Below are 27,756 nucleotides of genomic sequence, written 5' to 3'. Positions count from 1 at the left end.
TCTGTGATTTGTGTTTTCCATTTGAAGAATGCTGTTAATCAAATCTGTTGAATTTCCAAAAACTTTAAGGTTTCAACGTCTCCATCTTCGTCATCAATTTCCAGCACTGAATCATACCGCTGTGTCCTAGGCAGTGCCAGCAGTGCCAGCTACACTATGTAACTTTTTTGGTGGAGGGTCCAAAACCTTTTCTCTTCTTCTCTTCTTCTGTTTTGCCGGTAATTTTTAACAAAATGGTATAAAACTTGATAGAGACAAGAAGGCGTTTTTTTTTTGGCAGATAAACATTTGTAATATGGCTTTATTTTAATAGTGAACCGGTCAGTTTATGTGTAAACTGCTTCTCCAATATTTCACTTTTTTGCTTTATGCATCTCTATTATTTTCCTCTGCAGATTTTAGCAATTTCCTTTCAGATGTTCAAGAATTTTTTAAAAATCTGTTCTGAAAGTTTAAAGGTCCTTATATTACACAAAACTGACTCCTGTGAGTTTTAAACCAAGTTATAATGTTCTTACCTTCTCAAAAACATGCCTGAAATTGTGTTTTGTTTCATTCACACATCTTTGACTAACCCTTTATTATTAGTTTATCTACGTCTCCAAAGCTCAAAATGCTTTGTTAACCCTAACCCACCTTGTGATGTCATCAAGTGGTAGTTTTCAACTTAACAGCTCCTTTTACCTATGGGTTAGTACAGATTGGTACTTCCAGGGCTGAAATTATCCAAATGACTCTAATGAAGGTATATGGAGTTTAAAAAGCACTTCCTGTATTACCACATGACATCACAAGGTGGAACAGAGCGTTTTCTGTTTGAGAGAAGAACAAAAAAACACACACTTCAGGTCTGTTTGTGATGAGGAAACATTATAGCAGATCAGAAAACAGTGGAATATGGGCCCTTTAAGTATCCTTGTGAATAACCATGACATTTGTGTCGTTCAGGTAAAGTCCTGTCCCACCGACCGCAGCCCAGCAGTCCCTTCTCCACAGATGGCAGCACAGGGGGCTCCCACAGCCTGGGGCACCCGAGGGCCCCCCGAGGCCAGCGCAAGGGCCGCACCCCAGGGACCACGACCCACCGGAGGGACCCTGCAGCAGACGGTGAGAGACAGGCGCTGTATTTGAAAAATATATAAAATATATCTTTATTTAGTTAATTTTAAACAGTTTGCAGTGGTCCAAAGTTATTCCTCACTTACTTTTATCCTAATTATTCACAGAGATTACTTTATAAGCTCTTTTCACAACTTTCAAAGACCAGTGTGGAGTTTTACTTTGATGGTAAAGCTAACAACAACTAGCATGCTAACATACACTTCCTGATTATCGGACATTAGATCAGACAGTACACAGTGGACTTATTTTGACCTCAAGAGCTGCTTATACGATATATCTGTTCTGGGGCCAGACACATTCTGCTCAAAGACATGGAAAACTATGTTATCAGGAAGTTATTAATTAATAAAGAAAGAAAATATGTTTTTAGTAAGTCATGTCTAATTTCTCTTTCCCTTTGTGCTATGGCAGACCTACCTCCTCCTCCAGAGCCCCCTCCCTGTCAGGGCCAGGGGGCCCGCAGTGTGGGCAGTGTTGTGACCCCCGGAGACAGGAAGGCATCCTCTCTGGAGCGGCCCCCCATGTCTGGGCCCCCCCTGTCCGGGCCCATGGAGCGCCATAGACAGGTCCAGGAGAGGCTTGGCTCCATAGACCGCTCCGAAGACAACCGCAGGGCACACAAAACAGGTACTCCACTCAGAAATAAAACTTCCTGGTCAGAGCCTGCTCTCAGATGTCAGAAGCTAAGCAGGGCCAGGCCCATTAGTACTTGGATGAGAATGGGAATATCAGGTGCCACACTGGGGTGCCTTGGGCAAGACACTTCATCCACATTGGCTAGTATGAATGTAATGTCTGTGTTGCTTTTTTCTGAAATGGACTTCAAGCCTGGCCACATATGTGACTGAGGTTTCCAGTCTGACCCTGTCCTCATGTCTTCTCTGCTCTAAACGTCTGGACACAAACAGCTCTCACTAACTCCTCTGACCAGTGACATGAGCGCTCCATGTTGACCACTAATACTCATCGTTAGCTTCATTTCAGAACCATTAGCCAAATGCTGCATGCTGTGTGAGAGTGGGAGGCAGACTCACTCTTTGCTCTTTCTCCGTCTCTCTCGTTTTCTCTTTCAGTCTATCTGCACCCCTCACTCTCTCCCTCCTCTCACTTCCACCCCTCTCCTCACCATTGCCCCACCTCCCTCTTTCTCTCCACTCTCTTCTCCTTCTCTCTCCCCCTTTCTCTATCCTTTTATCTTTCTTTCCCTTCTCCCTCTTTCTATACCTCCTTGCTTTCTTTCTCTCTGCCTGTTCTCTCTCTCCTCCCTCTCTTTGTCTCTCATTTTTCTCTCTCTCCTGTCGCAATCTTTTTTTTCTGTACATCCTCACTCTCTACCTCCTCTCCTCCCTCCCCTCCTTGCCTTCCCTCTCTCCGGGTGCCAGGGCTAGAACGGTGTGACCTTCATTGCTCCGTCCTGCAGCTGTTGCGCTCCTCCATCTCCATGAGCAGATGGATAATAGACAGCGTTTAACATGGCTTCCATAAATCCAACATTAACAAACCGCTTCAGCCCCTCACAGACACATGCACACACACATGCACACACACACACACACCCACATACATAAACACACGCGCGTACATGCACACATGCATCCACACACACACACACACACACACAGTTACCATGCTTCTCGGGGACATTGCATTGACTTCTATTCATTTCCTGGAGACTGATCTTAACCTTAACCATAGTCACTATTTGCCTAATGGGGTGTGTGTGGCCTTTAACTCCTCCCACAACCACATTTGAAATAGCCCTACTTAAATGGGCAGTACCTGGAGGACTAAAGGAGAGAATGAGGGGTGAGTAGGGGTGGGGTCTGGAGGACTAAAGGGACAAATGAGAGGGGAAGAGTGGTGGTGTCTGGACATATGAGGAACCGTGTGATTGGTGGAGTGTCCACACTTCAAACTCCGCCCTTACAGCCATGTGTAATCCGAAACACCTGGCTGTAATCAGGACAGTCCTGTGTGATGTCACATTGTACTTTGAAATTGCAGAGGCCACTGGAGGCAGCATGCACTCAGTTTTTCACTGCAAAAACTGCCAAAAAGGGCTAGGAAGGGTTAATACTAGTAACACATCATGTACACAGTTTAGTAGTGATTTTTTTTGTGTTTATGTCTACTTTACACCCTATACATGATATCTGAGCAAACATTGACTTGACTTGACTTGTGTACTGCCTGCATTTAATTTTAAAGTGTTTTATTGTCTGACAAGCAAGAAGTGGGTGAGAGCATGATAGTTGTTGGTATCTTTACCATTGCAGTAAAACTCAGCACTGGTTTTTGAGAGCTGTGAAAAGGCCTTATTAACTCATCATTGTGAATAATTAGAATGCCAGAATGCATAAGGCAAGTGAGGAATAACTTTAGACCATTGCAGAATGAACTAGTTCAGTTGTTTCACGTTTTCAAAGATTGAAAATCGGGCAACTTATTTTAACCCATATCTGAACTTTAAACCATGTTGTTGATGTAATAATAAAGTATTTACAACCTGATTTGTGTCCCCATAGAACAGACAGATGCGAGTGCGTGTACAGATTTTAGTCCCCACAGTGTGATAAATACCCACCTCACACACACCTGCTGCTAAAGTGCTTGTTGTTTAGCACCGCAGCCCTCCGCTAACTGTGGCCATAAAGTGGAATTGGAAGCTGAAAAAGTCTTGTCAACAGCAGGTACATAGAGGTATGTGTACGTACAGAGCATGGATGGACTCGGGCTATGTTAAGATAAGGCTCTGCTTAGTCTAATTGGTGGGATCATAAGAAGAGGAGAAGTAGAAGCTGGTGGGATTGTAACATCTGCAGAAGCAGAACTTTTCCATCAGATTCACAGTCAGTTTGGATTTCGAATTATGTTGCCAGAAGTGACAAAGAGGTATGTGTAATTTTAGAGCTTATGACTTATCAGAGGACCTTTATGTTGTGTTCTGAGCGAGGAAACTTATATCCAGCTCCATTTTCACTTTACAGGGAGGAAATCATCCAAATGAAATTATGTGTTGGAGAGCTTTCTTGTAATCAGACTCATGGTTTTAGAGCATTAACAAAATTACAAAAGGATTTGCTTTTTACTTGAGGACACATCTGCAAATAAGTAATACAATAAGTGCTTTAAGTTTTCATGACAATTACATCTAGAAAATAGAATTTTGTGTACTTCAATTAACACATTGCTAATTAACCACTAACTAAGCCTAAATCATTATTTTGTAATGGCTTATTATGAATTAAGTCTTTGTTCTTTTCAGTAAGACTAATTAAGGTGTTGGTAACCTTGCTCAGCAAGATGAATTCTCTCAATACTTGTGAGTTCACAAACTCACGAGAATCCATCTGGTCAGACAGCTGCTTTCGTTATTGGGCCACCAGTAGCCCGGAGACTGGACCAGTCATAGGACAGCATTTTGGTTTGACGTCAAGCCAATAGTGACGTATCCAAATGACCCAAAACAAACATGGCAATGCCGACAGATGTACTTGTACAGAAAGATCCCTACTGAAAATAATCCTTTTCTCTCAGCTCGATTTTTAAAAAAGTCAGATTGGGCTATTTCCTCTGTTGTGGCGTATTAACCAAGTATCTGCAGAATTAATTTGAATGTCCCAATAGGTCCTGATGCCTTCATCCCAGATTGAAAATGTAGAACTCAATACAGTCATTCATATCGATCTGGGGTGAGCCACTTAAGCCCATCATTTAAAGGGGAGGAGCTTTAAGTTTAATTCACAAAAAGTTTTTTTTTTTATTAGATTCATGTTGTGTCTACATAAAGTTTTGTTCAGGAGTTGTACTTTTCAATGCAAACTTCATACAGTCTAATATCCACAACAGCAGAAGTACTCACTATATATGGCGTAGTAGCAGCAGCACTTGTAGACCCTCCAGGCCATCCATGACAATTGAATCCATGAAGTCAAATTGGATTTTGGAATCGCGTGCCAGCAGGTACCAGAGACACACTAAAGCTGAGTGTGGTGTAGGAGACATCACGCTGAGATGAGGCAAGGGCCCACCAGCAGATTGTACTGTCTGCCACCTCCTCCGACCCACCAATGGCCCCCAGAACAGCCCCCCCAACGGCCCCAGACTGGCCTCCAGAACGGCCCCCGCTGCTGCCCTCGCCCTGGAACTGTTGCCAGTGGAACAGCAGGCCTCGGAGCAGGACGACGCTGTAATCGCTGAGACTTTTGGTGGTGCCACAAACGCACCATCTGCGTCCGGCTCTGTTCTCGACATGTGTGAATCCGCACAGTTTCATCTCAATGCAACACTTGGGTTTCCATGGAGATCAGTGACATCAGAACAAGTTTTTTGAAATAGAGGAAATATTTTACTTATTTGGGAATTTTATGGATTAAGAATGACTCATTTTAATGAGTCGCTCATATCATTAGATCATTTTGCGTTGAGAGATTCTAAAATCTGTTAAAGGTGCTAGTGGCGGGTACGTAACCTGTTTGTCTCCTTGTTATTGTTTTGCATGGAGTATTCCACATGCCATACTGTGGAACATTCCTGGCAAAGCAATAACTTCTCCATGGAGATGGGGATGTGACAAACCCCACCAGAAAAGTTATTTAGTGCTTTAAGATTAAGAGGCTAAGGCTAAGATTAGAAGTAGTTACTATGGTTAAGGTTATGATCAGTCTCCAGAAAATGAATGAAAGTCATTGTGATGTCCCCAGAAAGCATGGAAACCCAATATATGTATTAGTTGATAGACTGTATATATTGGTTGTATATGTAATTTGTGCTACCCTCAAAGCTGCTGCCGTCAAAACTTCCACACCTATTGTGTCCTTTGGCAAGACAGGTCGTGCATTTTGTTGTGGGTAATAGAGACAGCAAAGGCATAGTTTTGTGAGAACAAAATTTAAACAAATATGCAATGCTTAACGAATAATGCTATCAAGGCACTCTAACATGCCAATCCTCCATGTCAAAGTCTGATCTCTCTGATCTCAGAGCCTGGCTAGTAGTTAGATGAGAGACCTCTGGAATGCCAGGTGTCATAGTGGGGCGCCAGTGGCGAAAACTGATATTGTGCCCTTAGGCAAGACACTGCACCCATATTGCATGAGTATGAATATGGAGTGTTGGTGATGGGAGGGACAGTTGGTGCAGATTGGCAGCCTCGCTTTGCCATTCTACCCCAGGGCAGTTGTGGCTACAATATTACTTTAGCACCACCGAGTAGGCTTTTGGGTGAATGAATAATGCACAAAATTGTAAAGCCACATTATTATGCAGATGTAGGGTGTTCGTGACATCATTGTGAAAATGATATATTTCTTCTCTTATTAATTTGAATCACAATCAGAAAAACACTATTAGATCCAACAAGTCTCTTCAAACCTAATGAATATGCTAGTTTCCATAATTAGTGCTACTGAACAATGCAAATATTGACACTGGAGTGAGACAAAGGCAGTTCCTCATGTGGCTCACAGCGGACGCTCTCGGGTCGGGTCCCTCCATTAGCGTCATTAGTGCACCAGCGGGGGGCATCCTGATGGGGTCCAGGCTCTGTGATACCCCTCCCCCACAAACGAATGAGCCCAGAACAGAGAAGGAGAAGGGGGATTGGGGGGGCATGTGGAGGGGCACATCCTGGCACGGTAAGCTGGCATCCACACTGCGCACATGGGCCCCCCGTCAGATGGTACACGGCTTTAACAGCGCCGCTCAAATGTGGAACAGACAGCAAATAAATTACAAATGCAGCTGTAATGGGACAATGGAGTGGACCAGTGAGGGGAGCAGTGATGTAGTGGATTGAGTGTTTGCCCAACGACCAGTGGGTTGCCAGTTCAAACCTTGCAGGGAAAAAAATGTTTTCTCAAATGGGCCAGATATACCAAATGGGAAGTTGAGATCAGGGCTGCCTGGTATCCAGAATACACACTTTTTCAATAAATGCGGAAATGTGAGTCTGGCTATTGGCAAATCTCCCTGTTTTCAGATGGGTGTGATTGATAGATGGATTAGCCAATCAGGCACATGCATGGTTTGTCCGTATCAAAACAAATATGGTTGCCTATGAGGAAACAAGAAAGGAAAAAATTTCGCAGCAGACTGAAAAACATGGTAGACTTCTGCAGAATCAATGGCACTTTTGTCAATGGCTCAGTTGGTAGAGTACTCATCCTCTGGTCCAAAGGTTAAATCCTGCTCTTGACATAAAGATTATTGGTAGAGCGGTCAGAGCAACTGACCCATAGGCTGGTGGTGTGATTCCAGCTCCCACAGATGAACGCTGTCCTTGTGTCCTTGGGTAAGACACTTAACCCACCTCATCCCAGTGTCTGTGTACACTGGTGTATGAATGTGTGTGCGAATGGGTGAGTGGTTACTTGATGTAAACCACTTTGAGTTGCATTTTTCATAGCAATTTCACAATATTTTTTAACACAGATAGAATGTAAACAGGAACAAATGTAAGTCCCACCTCCCTCACATATCTATATCTCTTTGTGTTTCAGAAGAGCCGTGCGTCCCCTACAGTAAGCCCAGCTTCCCCTCCCCCGGGGCCCATAGCTCTTCTGGGACCTCCTCCTCCAAAGGCTCCACGGGGCCCCGTAAGAGTGACGGGCCCCGGCAGCCGCAGCAGTGGACAGCCCTGGAGCACGCTGACTTCCTGGGGGCCAACGGACAGGGACACTTCTCAGGAGAGTTATGTGAGTATCAGTCTTTCTATTACCAGTAGAACTATGGGATTGTTAAAGGGCCCATGTTACACTAGTTTTTGATTTCTGTTCTAATTTTGTTTCCTTATTACAAACATACCTCATTCACAGTTCTTTAACACGCAAACCCTGCATATTTAGGCTGAGTTCTTCTCTCAAACAGAAAACACTTTTAAACTCCATATACCTTCATTAGAATCATTTGTATGATTTCAGCCTCGAAATTGCCATTCTCTATTGAACTAAAAGTAAAAGGAGCTGTTAACTTCATGACATCATAAGATGGAAAGAGCATTTTGAGCCTTGGCAATGTAGACAGACTAATAATAAAGGGTTACTCAAATATGTGTGAATGAATCAAAACACAATTCCAAGTATGTTTTTGAGCAGTATGGCTAAAATCTCACAAGAGTCAATTTTGCATAATGTCACTTCCAGGTCCAACCAGCAACTTTCTAACTTTTATGTTGTTCCTTATTCAACAAAAAAGAGACAGTTACCTTTCAAAAGTATATGTTTCACCACAGATTGTATAAAATATGCAATAATAGTAATAATCTATCATAACATGGGATTACCAGTGTGTAAATCTCAATAACTGTCAGTCATCGGTCTAGCTTCTTAACTCGACCTCCCTTGACACTTTCTGTCACAGTTATAATCTTGTTGAATGACTGCAATTTCCTTTTAACCTGAGATGTGTCTTTGTAAAAAAACAACATAAATGTTTTCAATCATCTGATGCTCCTTGGCCTCGGAACTGACGTTACGCTTAAAAATCCATAGATGCAGATACTTTGTGGACACTACGTTTCTGGGTTAGGATCAGTTATGATTCTACACATAAAGATATGGTGAGCTAATGGTGAGAACTTAGCCATTCCAGGAGGGGAGACTGAATCTAATCTACATTCATATGAAACATCTCTAGTTGGATGCCTGTACACTGTGAGGACTGCTGTTTCATGAACACAGTATCAAGCATGTATCAATGGCCTACACAAAGAATATCCACTGTATTTATGCTAAAAACCTGCTGAAACACTGGAAAAAGTGTGTTTTAGCCCCAAACAAAGCCTATAGTTATATCTCACTTCTGGGCAAGCTAAAGGCTAGTACAGGCTGTAAGGGCCCCTAAAATGTGGAAGTGTGTAATAATCGATTTTTCCAACCACAGCAGCTCTGTGTGTGATAGTAAATGACTGCTTTAGCTTTAGCTTCTTCCAATGGAAATGCCCTGTCCGTCATAGCTCCACACATTAGCAGACAGGAGCAGGATTTCCACACACACATTCATACTCTGCACTGTGCGCCTCATACCCATTTGTCCAAGGGAAATATTGGAGAAAAGGACCATCTCCTGTTATATCCTAAAAACTTGTGCATGTCGTCTGATCTTTGCAGAGTAACCTGCCATCCAATCCCGAGCGAGGAGCTGTTGTGAGTGTCATTGTTGCGAGCAGCTCCCTCTGCTGTTCATGGACTGCCTGGTGTTTGGCGTGTGCGTGGGGACAGCACACACACTGTAAATGTGCTGTATAGACTCCCACTCATGTTTGTACCACAAAAAAGATTCCCCTCATCCACCCATGATGTTTGTCCCACAGAAGAACAGACTCTGGCCCGGACAGGGCTCTTGTTTGCTGTAAATATCTTCACTTTGTTGCATTGTTGCATTGCTATGCAAGCCTCCTTCAGTTTGAGCTCTGGTTTCCATGGGTTACTTGTACTATATGTGAAATGAGTGGCTGTTGTGCCAGAAAATATTGTTTTATAATCCACTGTCTGTTCAGAGGTACTTTTAATTATTATTATCATTATTATTATTAATTATTGTTTTTGCACTGCAACTTTTTGGTGATAAGCACAAAACCTAGCTCCTGCTGACATGAAGAACTGATATGAAATATGTGACAAGGAGTTCTGTACTGTAAAGTAAAGATTATGAATATACTAATGTACAGAGAGATATTAAAGAGAAAGCACCCACTGTTTCCATGGAGACGGGGCGGGGTCACTGAGGGTCAGAGGTCAGGGGTCAGGCTGACTCACCCTGGGTCTAGTTCAGTTCTGAGGGACATGTTTTTGAATGGTCCACTGTTCCACTGCTCCTGGTCAGAAGGAGCCCAGAGGAGGAGGGGGGAGATGTCAGTCATTTATAGGTATTAAAATGAGGCCAGTTTGAGAGGAGCTGTTGGGATTTGTGATCAAAGCCATTTCATCTCAACACTCAACAAATTACTCAGGTTTTACACAATCAAATTTTTTTTACTTCAGACTGTTGGCTTTGTCATGCCTTATTACAGTACACAAGCACTTCACTATGTAACCTTTGTGGTGGAGGGTATGCTATCTGCTTGTCTCTATAGAGATGATATTGCTTTGTCCTGAATGTTCCACAGTTTGGCATAAAACATTACAGCTCTTTTTTTCAAAATTATCTCCACAGATCTGATGTGTAATTTCTTCTTGAAGCGTGTCTATGGGGATAGTCTGTGTGTAACACTCATCTTCATGGTGGATTCTAAACCAGAAATGTTACATGGTGCAGCTTTAAATGAAATATGCAAAAATAGCACAACTATATACTATATTATCTCACATCTATTGCAAACCACCATACAAACTTAGTTGTATTGAAGGTTGGGCCAAATGCATTGAGCACATCTCCCAGAGAGAAGGGCAACTGGTTTAAAAAGTCTTAAGTCATAAAGAGGGGGTATTATGCAAAATAGACTTTTTGGAGCTTTCTACCATGTTATAATGTTGTTTTCTTGTCAAAAACATGCCAGAAGAGGTTTTAGATGTCATCCATGCATGTTCAGTTTAGCAATCTCTCCCTGGCCCTATCGAACCCTTGGTTAGCTGTAAGATTCTGTCCAATGCGCCGCCCAAAAGACTATGTCACCTATGCTCCCATGCGACAATTCCACATAAATGTATAAAAACAAACAAGCTGAACACAGCAACTTGGTAAACCTGATGTGATGTGCAGTAATTTGTAATGTGATAGCACTCTGAAAGGGAGTGGAGAGTAAAGGGAGGGGAAACTTCATCCAAAATGAAAGTGAAACTTATATAACAATATGATGATCTAAATATGCTATGTGTTAGCAGTTAAATGAAATGCCCCCTCTTTAAAGAGTGAATAACATATTGACTTTTCTGAATCTAAATCACCAGCAGAGTGTGCGTTTCATTTTCAGACGCACTTAAAGTGAGGCTTAAACAATAGCTGCCAGCATTCAAGTCAATTAATGTAGTAAAACCCAACTTGAGCACTACCATGCTCTAGAATGACATTAAAACCACTAAAAACATGCCTAGAATACCACCTGATGACATCATAAAGTGGGACCAAGCATTTTGGATTCATCTCCCTCCTCTTCCTAAATACTAGCATTCACACTGACCCTACACCAGCAGTGGAGCAGCATTTGTTTACATTGTTGTTGTTGTTTTTTTATTATTATTATTATTATTATTATTATTATTATTATTATTATTATTATTATTATTATTATTATTATTATTATTATTATTACTATTATTAATATTATTTTATTAAATTATAAAAAAAATAATAATATTGAGCTTGGAGCACTTAAGTCTTATGTTGTATGTATTTCTAAATTGGGTAGAACAAGCTGTCTGATTGGTTGTAGACCTGATGACCTCCACCCACACAATAATTTTAGCACAGTTTAGAAGAGTATGGAATTAATAATGAAAATTCTGTTTATGGATTATGATGTAGCCAAGGCCCAAGCTACGGTGATAAACGGTATGATAAAGAGCACGTCTCACTGCCTCCTCCGCTGACTTCACAGAAATATTAAAAATACTTTTCAATACACATAATACATTTTAAATGTATTTGTAATATTTGGCCAATGTCTAAAAATAAATATAATATACATGTGGGTCAAATTGTATGTCTCGGTTGCCATTGGAAACCATTTAATCGCCAACTGACAATACTGAATGAACGGTTATGACCAATATTGTACTTTAAAAGCCATATAAATAAAATGTTAAAGGAATTGGTTGGAGATAGGTGGAGGAGTTGGTTGAACTAAATGAGATTTGCAATGGTAACTGAGGGATGTGAGTCAATTGAATTTCATTTTAGAATTTGTTTTGCCATTTTAAATATGTTATATTATTTTGACTCTTTTGTTGTTGTCGGCCATCTTGAGGACGTCACTGTACATTGTAATCTATCTCTCAGCTCACAAGTTTTGGCTTTTGACCCTTTGACCCACTGCCTGGCGAGTCATGGACCCTGTTTGCCTTTGACACTGCTCCTTTGGTTTAGGTGAGCCTGACCTATTTTAACATGACCAGTCAAAAGTTTGGACACAGTTTCTCATCTATATTTCTTCCATGATTATTTGCATTGTAGATGCTCATTGAAGGCATCATAACTATGAATGGATACATATGGAATCTAGGAAACAAAAAAATAATGAAACAAAAACTTAAACTTAAAATAACTTTAAAAAAATGTAAAAATGTATCCACTCTTTGCTTTGATCACTGTTTTTCACTTTTGTCATTTCTTGACTCTTGTGGCACAGATGTGAAGTGAAAACCATTTCAGGAGACAATTTCACATCTTGCTTCAATATTTCATCTCTTCTGCATGTATCTAGTAGTAGTAGTAAAGTGGCAAACATTAAAAAAAAATTAAATAAAAAAAAACATTAAATGAGAGGGTGTGCCCAAACTTTTGACTGGTCGTGTATATTTAATTCATGGACCAAAAGCCACACAACTCCACCTAACCAGGTGTGTTTTGGCATTTTCTCAGAACCAAATTACATTTAATAAAATACTTTTGCTATGTCAGGCCCTTCGACAGAAATTTGCAGGCCCGGGACAAGAAGCCTCACATGGGCACTCTTCTAATATAACACAATAGGAAGAGGTGTCCAATTGTGAGCCCCTAAGACTCTAGGGCCCAGGACAACAGGCCCCTTTGTCTTTAACTTTGAAAGATGCCTGACAGTGGTTGCTACTGGTAACTGTGGCACTGCTAGCAACTTGTAAACAGGCTAATGTAAGGCCTAGCTGAAACTAAAGTCTGAGTGATCTGAAGTCCATTGATCCCTCCTGATAATCCATTTCTGTCTTTAGGAATGTTGTAGGAAACAAAAAAATATTTTTAGAGACTTGTAGCTGGTGCAGCCCACAGCACAGCAAGCAGGTGCTATAGCAGCTTTGGTCCTCAAGATGGCAGTACCAACTATTCAAACCCATGAATAGCAATTCTATCCAAATTTTGTCAAAGATTTTTCTTTTCTTTACTATTTCAAAATGTTTGTCCCTTCTCAGTTGCATTGCTTCTCAGTAGTTGCAGATACAGATGGAGTTGATCATGCAATAACTCATTACCACAAATATTTATAATATTTATTCATTATTTATTGAATTTACTTGTTAATATTTATTTTAATTCTCTTGAGAGTATATTTTTGAATACAATATTTTGAAAAATATTTGTGTATTTGCAAACAAATTTTGAATTTTGAAACCGTGAATTTGTAGGTTTTTAAGCTGGATGTCATTCCAGTCACAACCAGCCATACATATTACTGTGACTGGAGTGGACATTGTGGATGAACACCAAACCAACAATTGATGTATGATTTGAGAATATGCAATTTGAGAAATGACAACCATTTAGATAGTAATAATGGGTTATAATTAATTTTGAATCAAATATGCAAACTTAAAGGCCCTGTGTCTGATTTGTACTGTTTGAAAAACAGAACTAATTCATTTTAAACAGTTTGCAGTGGTCCAAAGTTATTCCTCAATTGCCTTATGCATTCTGAACATCCTAATTATTTATCATGATGAGTTTATAAGCACTTTTCACGACTTTCAGAGACCAGAACGAAGTGACGGTATCACTAACAACAACAACTAGCATGCTAACAACAACTAGCATGGTCACTGCTCACTTCCTCATTCTCAGACAATAAAATGCTTCATAATTAGATGCAGACAACCTCAAGAGCTGCTTGTATCTGTACTGAGGCAAGGCACATTTTGCTCAAAGACATGAGAAAAAATTGGGTACAGGGCCTTTAAGATGACAAGCAATACAGACCATTTTGAAATATTTTTGTGAAACCAGCCCAAACCCACAGGACGGAGCAGACCACCGCCATGTATCAGAATTCATTTAAATTTGTATGATTTTTTTTTTTCTTCATAATAATTGTCTCTGGCCGTTTTTGTACAAATCTCCAGTTTCCTTTCTATGCCTTTTATGACAACAATCCAAAAATGGTTTTAAAAATGTTCACTAATGTTTCAGGATTATGTGCTTCGATGACTGTTGGTTTGTCTTTTGTACTGCTGATGTTAATATGGGGGTTTTAATGTTGTCACTCCACGGCACACACTGCAAAAAATAAATACATAAATAAAAACAACAACAAAAAAACACCGGACGTAAAATGAATTTGTGAAAGATTTTTGAGTAGATCTAAGTTAGATTTGTTTAGTTACTATGTAAAAACTTTTTTTACAAAACATTTTTTTTTTGTAAAAAAATTTTCAAGGTTTTCTGACGTGGTTTCAATATTCAATATGTATACTACATAATCTGCGTTTCTCCATGGAGATGTTATTGCTATGGCTGGAATGTCCCACAGTATGGCATTAAATTGAACAATATTATGTTATATTAATTATTGTTGAATGCATTCTTACTGTGAGCTTGCGCGCCTCTCCAAGGATCTGACCTGTAATGTGGTCATTTGTTCTGGTGGCATCAGCTGCTTGATTGAGACGTTTAACGTCATATTATGGAACATTACAGGCAAAGCAATAAACAAAAAATAAAATAATGAATGAAGCTGTGTTGAAACCAGTTAGAACTACAAATCTAATCACATTAACTAAATAATAAGTTAAACCAATTAAAGTTGGAGTATTATACAAAATCTGCCATGTTATAATGTTATTCCCTCATCAAAAACATGCTTAAAGACGTTATCCATGCATGTTTGAGTAATTTACCAATCTCTCCTGAGCCCTATTCAAACCCACCTTATGGTTAGCTTTGTAAGATTCTCTGCGAGGCTGTGCCCACAAGCCTACGTCACCCTTGCTTCTCCCATAATTCTCTATAAATATACAAAAACATGTTGCAAAACTGCACACAGCAATTTGACAAACCTGATGTGATGTGCAGTTTCATTAGTGGGATGCACGCTGATTGTGTTGTGATAGCGCTGTGTAAGGGGAGTGACTTAGAGCAAGGAGCAAAGCGAGGGGTGACTCAGACCATCAAAAATGAAAGTGAAACTTATAAAACATGTTAGTAGGTTGCTTTGGTCGAGTATAGCATTTTCAAAACAATAAAAGGTAACATGGTGATCTAAATATGTTACGTGTTACCAAATTATACCCCATAGAAGTAAAATATCCCATCTTTAAACACATTATTAAAATTGTTCAGAATCCACATGATTTGAAGTAGTGTCCATAGTTTTTTGCAGTGCCTGTGTCCAGCTCAATGCCAGTGTCTGACATGAGGTGCAAACGTATCTCAGGTGTTACATTTGGATGGTGTTTCTGTATGTGTATAGAACTGTATATATCCATACGCATCTCCACTGGGTTACGCTTTCCATTCTCATTGCTCGAAAAAACATCCTTCTGTCATCTTGGAATCTGAGTCGAGATGTGCCGGCCCCTCGTCCCAAAGGGCAGATGTCAGTCCAAGAACATACCAAAAGAAGAGTTGTGTCTTTAATACCCATTGTTTCTGTTGGGATCACAGTGTTGTTTTTGTATTTATTAAAATGATAATAAAGGTATATTGTGAAACATGCAAGATGTGTTGATTTGTCAGGTTCTTTGGGATTCCAGAACTGTGTGGGAAAAAATAATAACATGTTAATGTTACTATATACAGTATACAGTAATCAGAAATCAGACTAAACTTTTCCTGTTTTAGATCAATTAAAATTATCAAAATTATTTCTATTAGCTATATGCCAGAATAATGAGGATAATAATAATAAGGATTTTCAAAGACAATTTTGCATGACTGTCTTGAAAGTCAGAAGTTTACATGCAGTAAGATTACAATGGCTTTGAATAATTTTTTGAAAACTCAGATGATGATGTCATGGCTTTGGAAGTTTCTTTTTATTGACAACATTTGAGTTAATTAGAAACATGACTGTGGGTGTATTTTAAGGGACACCTGAAACACATTGCTTCTTGTGTGTAACATTATGGGGAAAAAATAAATAAATCAACCAAAATGTCATGAAGAGAAATGTGGACTTGCACAAGTTCATCGCTGGGAGCAATATTCAGATGCCTGAAGGTGCCACTTTCATCTGTTCAAACTATTATACGCAAGTATAAACCCAATGGGAATGTCCAGCCGTCATACTGCTCCGAAAGGAGACAAGTTCTGTGTCCCAAAGATGAACGTGCTTTGGTCCGAAATGTGCATATCAACCCAAGAAAAAAAAAAAAAAAGACCTTGTGAAAATGCTGGCTGAAGCTCCATTCATTTTCTTACACTTTGTCTGGGGCCAGGTCGCAGAGACAGCAGTTCAGCAGGGAGGGCCAGACTTCCCTCTCCACACCTCTTCCAGCTCTTTCGGGAGGATCCCAAGGCATTCCCAGGCCAGCTGACAGACATAGTCCCTTGGGTCTTGCCTGGGGCCTCCTCCCAGTGGGAGATGTCCGGAACACTTCTCTAGGGACGTGTCCTGAAGGCATCAAGAACAGATGCCCTCAGCTGGCTCCTCTCGACATGTAAGAGAAGTGGCTCTACTCCGAGCTCCTCCTGTGTGATCGAGCTCCTCACCTTATCTCTAAGGGAGTGCCCAGCCACTCTGCAGAGAAAACTCATTTTGACCGCTTGTACCTGCGATCTTCTCCTTTCATTCATTACCCAAAGCTCATGACAATAGGTGAGGGTAGGAACGTAGATTGACTGGTAAAACGATAACTTTGCCTTTCGACTCAGCTCCTTCTTTACCACAACAGTCCGATACAGGCGCCCCATCACTGCAGACACTACACCAATCCACCTGTCAATTTCATGCTACATCCTTCCCTCACTTTTGAACAAAACCCCGGGATACTTGCACTCCTCCACTTGATGCAAGGACTCTCCACCCACCCAAAGAGGGCAAGCCACCTTTTTCTGAACCATGGCCTTGGATTTTCATCCAAGCTGCTTCACACTCGGTTGCAAACCACCCCAGTGCCTGCTGCAGGTCCTGGCTTGATGAAGCCATCAGGACAACATCATCTGCAAGCAGCAGAGATGCAATCCTGTGATCCCTGAACTGGACCCCTCCAGCCCCTGGTTGCACCTAGAAATTTTGTCCATAAAAACAATGAACAGAACTGATGATAAAGGGCAGCCCTGGTGGAGTCCAACATGCACCGGGAACAGGTCTGACTTACTGCCAGCAATCCGAACACAGCTCCTGCTCCGGTCCTACAGGGACTGGACAGCCCTTAGCAAAGGGCCCCAGACATCATACTCCCAGAGCATCCCCCAAAGGACAACATGAGGGACATGGTCGAATGCCTTCTTCAGGTTCACCTCTGAGTCCTCAATCTCTGCTTCCTCCTCGGAAGACGTGACAGTGGGATTTAGGAGATCCTCAAAGTATTCTTTCCACCGCCCAACAATGTCCTCAGTTGAGGTCAGCAGGTCTCTACCCGCACTGTAAACAGTGTTGTTGAAGCACTGCTTCCCCCTCCTGAGGTGTCGGACGGTTTTCCAGAATTTCTTTGAGGCCGACCAATAGTCCTTCTTCATGGCCTCCCCAAACTCCTCCCATCTTTTTGCCTCTGCGACTGCACAGGCTGCGGCACGCTTGGCCTGACAGTACCTGTCAGGTGCCCCAGGAGTCTTTGAGGCCGACCAATAGTCCTTCTTCATGGCCTCCCCAAACTCCTCCCATCCCCGTGTTTTTGCATCTGCGACTGCACAGGCTGCGGCACGCTTGGCCTGACAGTACCTGTCAGGTGCCCCAGGAGTCCCACAAGTCAAGCCTGATAGTACTCCTTCTTCACCCTTACTTCCGGCGTCCACCACCAGGTTTGGGAATTGCCACCACGACAAGCACCAGAGACCTTGCTACCACAGCTACAAGCAGCCTCATCGACAATAGAGGTGGAGAACATGGCCCACTCAGACTCCATGTACCCAGCCTCCCCCGAAATGCGGGAGAAGCTCTCCCGGAGGCGTGAGTTGAAGACCCTGCTGACAGAGGGCTCGACCAGACGTTCCTAACAGATCCTCAAGATATGCTTGGGTCTGCCAGGTCTCTCCAGCTTCCTCCTCTGCTAGCGGATCCAACTCACAATCAGGTGGTTATCAGTTGACAACTCTGCCTCTCTCTTCATCTGAGTGTCCAAGACACATGGACAAAGGTCAGATGACACAACGACAAAGTCGATCATCGACCTCCGACCTAGGGTGTCCTGGTGCCATGTACACTGATGGACACCCTTGTGCTCAAACATGGTGTTTGTTATGGACAAGCTGTGACTAGCACAGAAGTCCGATACCACTCGAGTTCAGATCAGACCGTTCTTCCCAATCACTCCTCTCCAGGTGTCACTGGCGTTGCCCACATGGGCATTGAAGTCCCTCAGTAGAACAATGGAGTCACTGGTTGGTGCACTTTCTAGTACCCCTCCCAGGGACTCCAAGAAGTACTCTGCACTGCTGTTAAGCCCATAGGGTGACACAACAGTGAAAGACCTGTCCCCCTAAGGTACATGGACACGACCCTCTCGTTCACCAGGGTGAACTCCCAAAATGTGGCGGCTGAGCTGTGGGACTAGTAGCTGGTAAGAGTATGTCATTATCCACAGTGAACCGAGTACTGTACCAACATGGGCTGAAAGGTCACTCTGCCAGGAAGAAGCCATCACTCCAAAAGAAACCGGAACTTTTGGAGACATGTCTTGTGATTGGATGAAACTAAAATTGAAGTGTTTAGTGATAATGAGCATGTTTGGAGAAAAAGGGGAGAAGTTTGCAAGCCAGAGAACATCATCCCAGTTGTAAAATATCGGGGTGGCAGAATTCATGGTGTGGGGTTGTTTTGCTGCAGGAGGAATTGGTGCACTTCACAAAACAGATGGCCTCATGAGGAAAGAACATGAGGAAAGAAATACTGAAGCAACAAGAAGCATTTCAAGACATCAGCCAGGAAGTTAAAGCTTGGCTGAAAATGGGTCTTCCAAATTGACAACAACCCAAAGCATACTGCCAAACTGGTTACACAGTTGCTTAAGAATAACAAAGTCAGTGTTTTGGAGGGTTCATCATGAAGCCCTTATCTAATTTCTATTGAACATTTATGGGTAGACCTGAAAAGGCATATGTGAACAAGGTGGTCTACAAACTTGGCTCACTTACACCAGTTATGTCAGGAGGACTTTTTCAACTATTCAATAACATTCTTACTCTGAGTGGGTCAACTTTTCACATATCTGACCAGTAATTTGCTGGCAGTGTCTCTTGCTTGTCTCAGGTTACCTTTAGATTAGTATAGCAAATTAAATCTAATACAAATTCTAGCATTAGTTTGCTCATACTCACAGAAATGCAAGAGCTGTCCTCTGTCAACACTGATATGTATATTTTAAAACTGGCCTCAACAGCAGCCAACCTCCCCATGCCATGGTTGCCATACTAACATTTATATTTACATACATTTTGTAATTTGAATTGCTCATTAAAATAGTCAAGATTTAGGTCCTTAATTCTTGAAAACATAAGCCACACTTTCATAAGTGTGCCTTAGAGCACACCACCAGAGAGTAAAGGCCCTACATAAGCCTGCTACATTATTAGCATACTCTTTGATTTCCCCGTAGTGTTTGACTCAGCACCACAACACACACTTGTTTAGCACTTGTGTGATGTGGTGAGGCCAGAGGAGATTCTCAGACTGTGGATAAGCTCCTGACTCAGCTTTCATCTGAGCTTTCATCTCCTCTGCCTGAAGCCTCCTGAGATCAGCTTCAAACACTCACTGAAGAGGAACCTTCTCAACACAAGGCAAAGATTCACTGTGTGGACTGTGTTGGGTTAAACCTGAGGAGAGTGAGCTCATAACAACAAAGACATACAAATATGATTATACCAATGATACCAATGATACTGGTCTGTTCCATGACTTTCAACCGTTCGCTTGTATAAAGGTACATGCATCTTACCAGCCTGTTTAGTGGACTAATGGTGGAACTAGTAATTATAAATAAAATCATTCTTAACATAAGAAGGCAAATCAGAATCATGCAGAGCTCTAAAATCAAAATGGGTCTTATGTCAAAGATATTTAGGCTTCAATAAAAAAATAAAAAAAAAAACAAAAAAAAAAACAAGGGAGCCATTTCTACACCTGTGTTCTGAATAGCTCCTCTCTGCACTGGTATATTTGGCTGCTCAGCTGTAAAATAGGTATATATGGTAGCGAGGCATAGGCCCATGACATTGGCTGACAGACCTGTGCATATGTATTTATATATTCCACAGCTCCTCACATGTATCGGGCTCCAAACAGAGCCATCAGTTTAGTGGAGGCAGTAGCTCCACGTTGCCTGAGGGTGGGGAACAGGGTGGGGTGTAGGGAAAGTTGATGTGTGTGTGTTTGTCTGTTGGGGAGGCAGAACAGGGAAGGGGCTACCATGAGTAATGGCTGTTCCCGTATTTGCCAACCAAGCAACTTTTCCAGCTTTGGTATCATATGTTATATCCTACTGTTTATCCACACACTACCATCCCTCTTCTCTGCTCCTGTTTGCTCCCCTGGCTCTGCTCCTCTGGCTCTGCTCTTCTAGTTTCGCTCCCCTGGCTCTCCTCCTCTGGCTGTGCTCCTCTCACTCTGCTCTTCCTGTTCTGCTCTTCTGGCTCTGCTCACTTAGGCCTGCTCCTGTCTGCTCTTCTGCCTCTGCTCCTGTCTGCTCCTCTGGCTCTGCTCCTCTGGCTCTGCTCTTCTGGTTCTGCTCCTCTGTCTCTCCTCATTTAGCTCTGCTCGTGTCTGCTTCTCTTGACTCTGCATGAACCTTTCCTCAATAGCTTTAGAATGATCTTGAGCTGTGTCAGAACATGTATAAGACCACATAGACTAGTATATGTCCACGGACCACTATGGAACCTACTTGGACGATTAAAGGGTTTACACAGATATAAGGCCACATGGTAATATACAAGAAAATACTACCATTTAATGTTGAAAATCACATTTCATTGTGTAAAAAAAGAGTGTGTTTTTATTATTATTGTGGTATTGGAATCAGTATTGAGCACTGAATCTATTCATTAGCATCGAAATCGAGTTTCAAATTTGAACATATTAACACTATAATGTAAAATGTCTTGCCCAAGTACACATCAACAGCATGCAGTCAAATGAGATTAAAACCAGTGACCCTCTGTTTGGCGGTCAAACATGTACCCACTGTGCCAGTAGGCAACAGTTATGTTTTTTGTAGAAGTTGGTATATTTGAAAGCTCCATGCAAGAGCTAGCACCCATTATCCACTCTCACTCCAGGTTCACTTTGTACAAAACGCTTTAGTAGTGAAGTTGTCTGCACAGAAGCACTGCATTCATAGTGATCCGTGCCTACACCTCCGCACTCTCCTTGAGCTTCAGTTGAGAAAAAAACCTTGGAACTTTCATAAAGCAGCTATTGAAATGCTGTGAACATGTGTGTAGAGAGGAGAAAGAACTGCTTCTCCTACTGCTACTGTGGAGTACACACTAACAGAGTGAACCTGCAAAAGGTGAAACTCCAGAAAACAGGATAATTTGTACAGAGAGAGACTATTTATTTAAAGGGCCATATTACGCTGTATGTTATAATGTTGTTTTCTCATCAAAATTATGCCTAAAGAGGTCTTAGATATCATCCGTGCATGTTTGACTATTTTAGCAATCTCTCCTGGACCATATTCAAAGCCTCCTTATCTTTAGCTGTAAGATGCTGTTCAATGCGCTGTCCACAAGTCATCAGCTTAAAACTTAAAGATGTGACAGACACTAACCATCTGTGTGGTAACAATCTATAACGCAGTTGTTATAAGTCTAAAAAGTTCGTTTAAAATGCAACATTTGGCAAAATGTCATTGATGTTGTGGTCTTTAGTTAGAACACAGCCGATTATTCCTATGCAAGCTTTTAATTAATTTATTTATTTATTTAATTTTTTTCGGAAAGTCTATGGAACCAGAAATCCAGAGCCAGAAGTAGATGGGACTGTTGAGCTCCATTAAAGGGACATCTCTGCACATGTTGAAAAACCCATATACCCCAGTTCAAAATGTGTGTGTGACAGTGGGTTGGGTTATGGGTGCATTTTTATCACACTGTGGGGATTAAAATCTGTATACTCTACACACTCACTTTACGAGGCCCTGTCTCCTTTCTATGGACAAAAACCAGGTCCCGTGACGTTCAGAGGCTAACATACTTTACAGCCTCTTCATCAGTGCAGGCTAATTGAGAGGCCTGATCCTGGGTCACCCTGATGGATGATGTGTGTCTGCAGCTCCACGGGCCCTCCCCTTTAAGGCAACCCCACAGGCCCTCCCCTTTAAGCAATTAGTTCGACACATGTTTGACTTTCACTAATTGATATGTCAATTACATCAGGCTATTTACTGTACCACCAAAGGATTTACATGATGCTATTTTATTCACTTAATTGCAGCTAGTTCGGTGCATTTTCATGGCAGATGCGCCTAATTGAGGGCTAAATGTAATACCCAATGACACAATATTTGATCACTAGGGGTGGGTAGTACTCAGTTACATTTACAGTTTTTCATAAAATTGTACTTATTATTACACTTAAAAGTTACAAATTATGGCTTTAAAGTACTGGATGTATGGAAGACAAATGAGCTGCATGGTTATTGTCAGTATGGAGCCAACAAGGAGGGACTTAGTTGTGAAGGAAACTGAAGAGCTGAGGTGATAAACAAGATTTCTGAAAGTTTTGAAGGACATTTGAGAATTTCTTTAGATGGCTGAAAGACATTGAAATGAATCTACAAAACTGCAATGTACTGTGTGTACAAAACCTTCATGTTTAAAGAAGCACTATAGAAGTTTACTGGTGGAGGAAACATTTGTCTCCATTTTTGATAATGCATCTGACCAATACAAACACCCTAATAAAACAAATACTATAGAATTGTTAAATCCCATACTACTGAACATTCTGGGCAAAGAAAAAAAAAAAAAACATCTCTATGGAAACAATAAAAAGTTGTGCACCTTTAAAAGCTACAAGGTTAATTAAAATGCCTTGTCTTATTACAAAACCTCTTCATTCTTATCCAATACATGTGCGGTTTAGAAATAAGCTCTTAGTTTTGTATTGAAATGTGCCACTGTCCTTCAGACATTTTCCACTTCTCTTACAGAGCTCTCTGCACAAACTGCTGTGTACAAGGCCAGCCTCTGCAACTCTGTGGAGAGCCTCACAAATATGCAAATCATTAATAACCATACTGCAATTCACATACTGTGGATATAAGTACATTTTCTTGTCTTCTAAAATAATTGTCGCGATTTTGGGATGCATTTTTTTCTCATGGGGCAAAGGTGAGGGGACCCAGAGCTAAAGCACTAAACACAAAATCCACTTTTTTTTGTTACTAAACTGTGTGTGGTGTTTGAATAATTTCGTCCACTGTTCCTCATCCCTTTTTTTGGCAATTTAAGTACAAACTTGGTACATTTGCAGCTTTGTGGTCATAAATGTATAAAAATGAGTGTGTCCTGGCTTCAATGTCCACTACAGTTTCAAGAACTTGGTGACATCACACAGGACTGCCCTGATTGCAGCCTCCCTTTGCTTTCCGCACTAAGTTACTTGTTCATGGATGCATGTTTGCATAATACCTCCTCTTTAAAGGGGGTATTATGAAAAACATTTTTTGGCACTTCTATCATGTTATGTCGTTCCCTCATCAAAACCATGTCTGAAAATAATTTTGATGTCATCCATGGATGTTTGAGTATTTTCTCAGGCCCTATTTGATCCCTCCTTGCCCTATTCAAACCTTCCTTACAGTTAGTTGTAAGATTCTGTCCATTGTTCCACCCACAAGCAGAAGACGCCCACACTCCCACACGACACAAAACATGATATAAAACTGTACACAGCAACTTGACAAACCTGATGTAATGTGCTGTAGTTTCATTAGCGGGATGCATGCTGATTGTGTTGTGATAGAGCTTTGAAGCGTGGAGAGCGAAGACTCAGAGTGCCAAAAACAAAAGTGAAACATATAAAACATGTTACTACTTTGTTTCTGGCTAATATATGTTTTCAAAACAATAAAAGGCAACATGGTGATCTACCTTTGCTTCTCAACCAATAACCTCCCAAATCATTCATTTAAATGTGCACTCTCTCTCCCATCCTTCTAGTAGGAATTTTAGCAACAAACTGCAACCATTTTCTATCTCCTCCCCATTGCAGAAGTTGAACCATCTTCCTCCTCAGCCTCTTCATCTCCTCATCTCCTCTTTTTGTCATTATTATCATCGCCAGTGTCACTAGACGCAATACAAGTTTTTCCTAACAAATCTACAATTTCTTGCTTTTTCTATGCCCCAACCCACGTGTGAAGATGATTTGAGCCCAACCCATCCTGGCATAGTCATCTTGGAATATGTCCATGCACCAGGGAGGTAAAAATCCAGTAGTGAAATGATATTCAGCTTTTATGAGATCTGAATCTTTAGGATCTTTTCCTTTTAAACAGTCGGTCAAAAGACTGGCTCTTTTATATTTATTCAGATGACAGAATCCAATGTGAGAACTAATTTAACTACAAACTAATTACAGAGATATGACCAAGGCTCAGATGTGTTTAAATGGTTCAAACTGAGAATGGGAGTATGTTTACCCTTTGAAATAATGCATACTTTAAGATGTCACAGTACAAAAATAATAATTCAAACTAACGGTTATTACAATACCAAATATGTTGGTTTTTTTGCACAAATCTCTGAATCGTGTCGCCTGCACTGTTTCTATGATGTTTCTTGTGTTGGTCCAGTGTTATTTAGTATAAAAGTGAATTCAAATTAGAAAGAAAAAGGTTTGGTTCTACAACCGATCACGATAACCATTCAAAAGACTGACTCTTTTTATATTTATTCAGATGACAGAATCCAATGTGAGAACTAATTTAACTACAAACTAATCACAGAGATATGATCAAAGCTCAGATGTGTTTAAATGGTTCAAACTGAGAATGGGAGTATGTTTACCCTTTGCAATGATGCATACTTTGAAATGTTGCCGTACAAAAAAAAAAAAATTCAAACTAACTGTTATTTGCTATAGGCAATTCAAACATACCTCATATTCTCCTGCATCTGGACGGATGAATGAAAGACGATTTCTCCCAGAAGATTATGACAGACATCCAGCTGAGAAATACATACAAATTAGTCAGACTATAACCACTCAACTCTTTTGTTGGCAGTCACAATCAACAACTTAAATCAGACATGTTGTAGTTGTGTCTGCTCTATTAAAATCTATGGCTCATTATGTTATAATTTGGAAAATCGCAATATTCATCTAAACTGACTTAATAAAAGAAGAAAGTCCACTGACTTCTGTGTTAAAAAACTGCGGTGCAATGTGAGCTGATGTTGCCGAAAACATCATCACAACAAAGAACCACATGGACCCTCCTATGGATAGCTGACTATGCGATGCTGCCAAATCTTATGTGTGTCACGGATTAAGAAAATAAAATTGTAAAACAAAGCAAAAAGAGATCAATTGCCCTATACCAGTGGTGGTGAAAACAGCGGTAGATTGGCAAAATCGTGTCTTGAAAATAAGCAATTAAAGCTTGCTGAAACATGCATGGATAACTCCAAATACAACTTCAGGTGAGTAAAAGGTGTGTGGAAACAACTTTAACTCTGAGCTCTAAAGGTCTGCTTTGAGGCCTGAAGAAGCTGCTTGATTAGCAGTAAAACATCGGCTTTCAAACAGTTTGATTGAGCAGTTATAGTCTAGTACTATCATCTTTACAACCGTGCCCTTTTGAAACACCAATATTTGTATGAATTATTTATTGTGACCAAAATGCTGCACATTTTCTGCAATTGTGGCCTTTCAGTGCACTGTATTACTAGATATCTTACAAATCTAATTTAATCTCATCCCATTTGCTGCCTCTCACTAAACCCCTCACTCATGACATGTAAGGAGCCATTGGGACCATCTCTAGCATATCAAATCACATGTCAAATCCTCCCCAGCACCTCTCATCTCCACATCTCACCGATGCATGGAGGAGGGAGGGTGTATTAGCATGTCGTGCTAACTGCGTACAGATCAGGGAGGAGAGATGCACGCTAGTCACCATTATATATAATAATTTGAGCGACGTGAGCAGCGGGGTTGTTAGGAACGGTTCCCCCAATAACGCGTGTCACTGAAGCAGCAAATTAACACCGGGCGAAGGGGGTAACGTCAAGGGAGGAGACGGGGAGGAGATGTAGCATCTTTGTTAGCGACATGCTCCCAGCGCAGCCCGGCTAAAGCTAACAGCAGGTGCGCGGGCGAAGATAAATGAGGATAGCATGTGAGGGCCATTGCAGAGGCAGTCAGATGTGAGGTGGCGGTTAAGGATTATTCACAAACTTGGGGAATCCAAGGGTGCAGTTCAGTTCAGTCATTTGGAAATATACCTCAAAGATGCCAAAAAGTCAAAAGTGGTAGAGCCGTTTGCATAACCTCTCATCATAGAATAGCGGGTCTGTGAGAAAGTTATTTGTTTAGGAAAAGAAAGGTTGGGGGCAGAGTGCCTGAAGTGTGGCCATGTCTGCTTGTCAGTGCCCAGTCTCATCTGATCTCGCACACTAAGCAAGGCCAGGCCTGGTCAGTACTTGGAGTACTGTAATACCATACGCTACAGTGGGGCAGCTGTGGCTCAAGTATAAAATGTTCTTGTGTCATTAGGCAAGACACTGGCAGACCTGCTGAACATTCTGCCATACACATACATGCAGTAGTCCCCCAATATGATGTCGCTGAAAAGTATCAATATACTCCACATTGGTTCATAAGCATTTAAGAAGATACGATGAAAAAACATGGTCTATGAGCTCTGGGTAATGACCGAAAGGACAAGGTCGTGGATACAAGCGGCTGAAATGGGTTTCCTCCGCAGGGTGGCCGGGCGCACCCTTAGGGATAGGGTGAGGAGCTCGGTCACACAGGAGGAGCTCGGAGTAGAGCTGCTGCTCCTACATGTCGAGAGGAACCAGTTGAGGTGGCTCGGGCATCTGCTCAGGAGGCCTCCTGGACGCCTCCCTAGGGAGGTGTTCTGGGCATGTCCCACCGGGAGGAGGCCCCGGGAAGGACCCAGGACATGCTGGAGGGACTATGTCTCTCGGCTGGCCTGGGAACGCCTTGGGGTCCCACCGGAGGAGCTGGAGGGCATGTCCGGGGTGAGGGAAGTCTGGGAGTCCCTGCTTAGACTGCTGCCCCCGCGACCCGGCCCCGGATAAGCGGAAGAAAATGGATGGATGATGAAAAAACACTACACATTGATTTTGATAAATATTCTGTAAACATTTTGTTTTACTTTACTGTTTTACTTTATTTTTTACAATATATTTGAAGGTAAGTTTAAATATTTTCCATAGATAGTGTGGTCCTACAGTACAGTACAGAGACCACCTGCTCCAGTTTCAAAAGTACATTTCCATTCATTTTTCCCATTGACTTTTTGAAAATTTCAAATGTTAAAAGTTCAAAGACATCATGGAGGCTAACCAGCTACGTGCTAACTAATATCCATAACACGGTTTTCCAAAAACCATATTTAAAAAAATGTTTTAAAATGTACTTTCGGAACTGGG

At 41.4% G+C, this 27,756-nt stretch overlaps 1 protein-coding gene across 1 annotated transcript in view; it reads left to right on the top strand.

Moving 5' to 3' along the window:
• Positions 1-9,581, top strand: part of robo2 (roundabout, axon guidance receptor, homolog 2 (Drosophila)) — a 368,275-nt gene extending 358,694 nt beyond the window's left edge. Inside the window, exons 26-29 of the mRNA XM_055226050.1 lie at positions 949-1,107; positions 1,534-1,749; positions 7,623-7,817; positions 9,231-9,581. Coding sequence (XP_055082025.1) covers positions 949-1,107; positions 1,534-1,749; positions 7,623-7,817; positions 9,231-9,232 — 572 coding nt within the window. The 3' untranslated portion in view covers positions 9,233-9,581. The remainder of the gene's footprint in view (positions 1-948; positions 1,108-1,533; positions 1,750-7,622; positions 7,818-9,230) is intronic.
• Positions 9,582-27,756: the final 18,175 nt, after the last annotated feature.

The sequence above is a fragment of the Periophthalmus magnuspinnatus genome, chromosome 13 (assembly GCF_009829125.3).
Source record: "Periophthalmus magnuspinnatus isolate fPerMag1 chromosome 13, fPerMag1.2.pri, whole genome shotgun sequence".
Taxonomy (NCBI): Eukaryota; Metazoa; Chordata; class Actinopteri; order Gobiiformes; family Gobiidae; genus Periophthalmus; species Periophthalmus magnuspinnatus.
The sequence above is the reverse complement of the archived record's forward strand: the minus strand, read 5'-3'. Positions and strand labels throughout refer to the sequence as shown.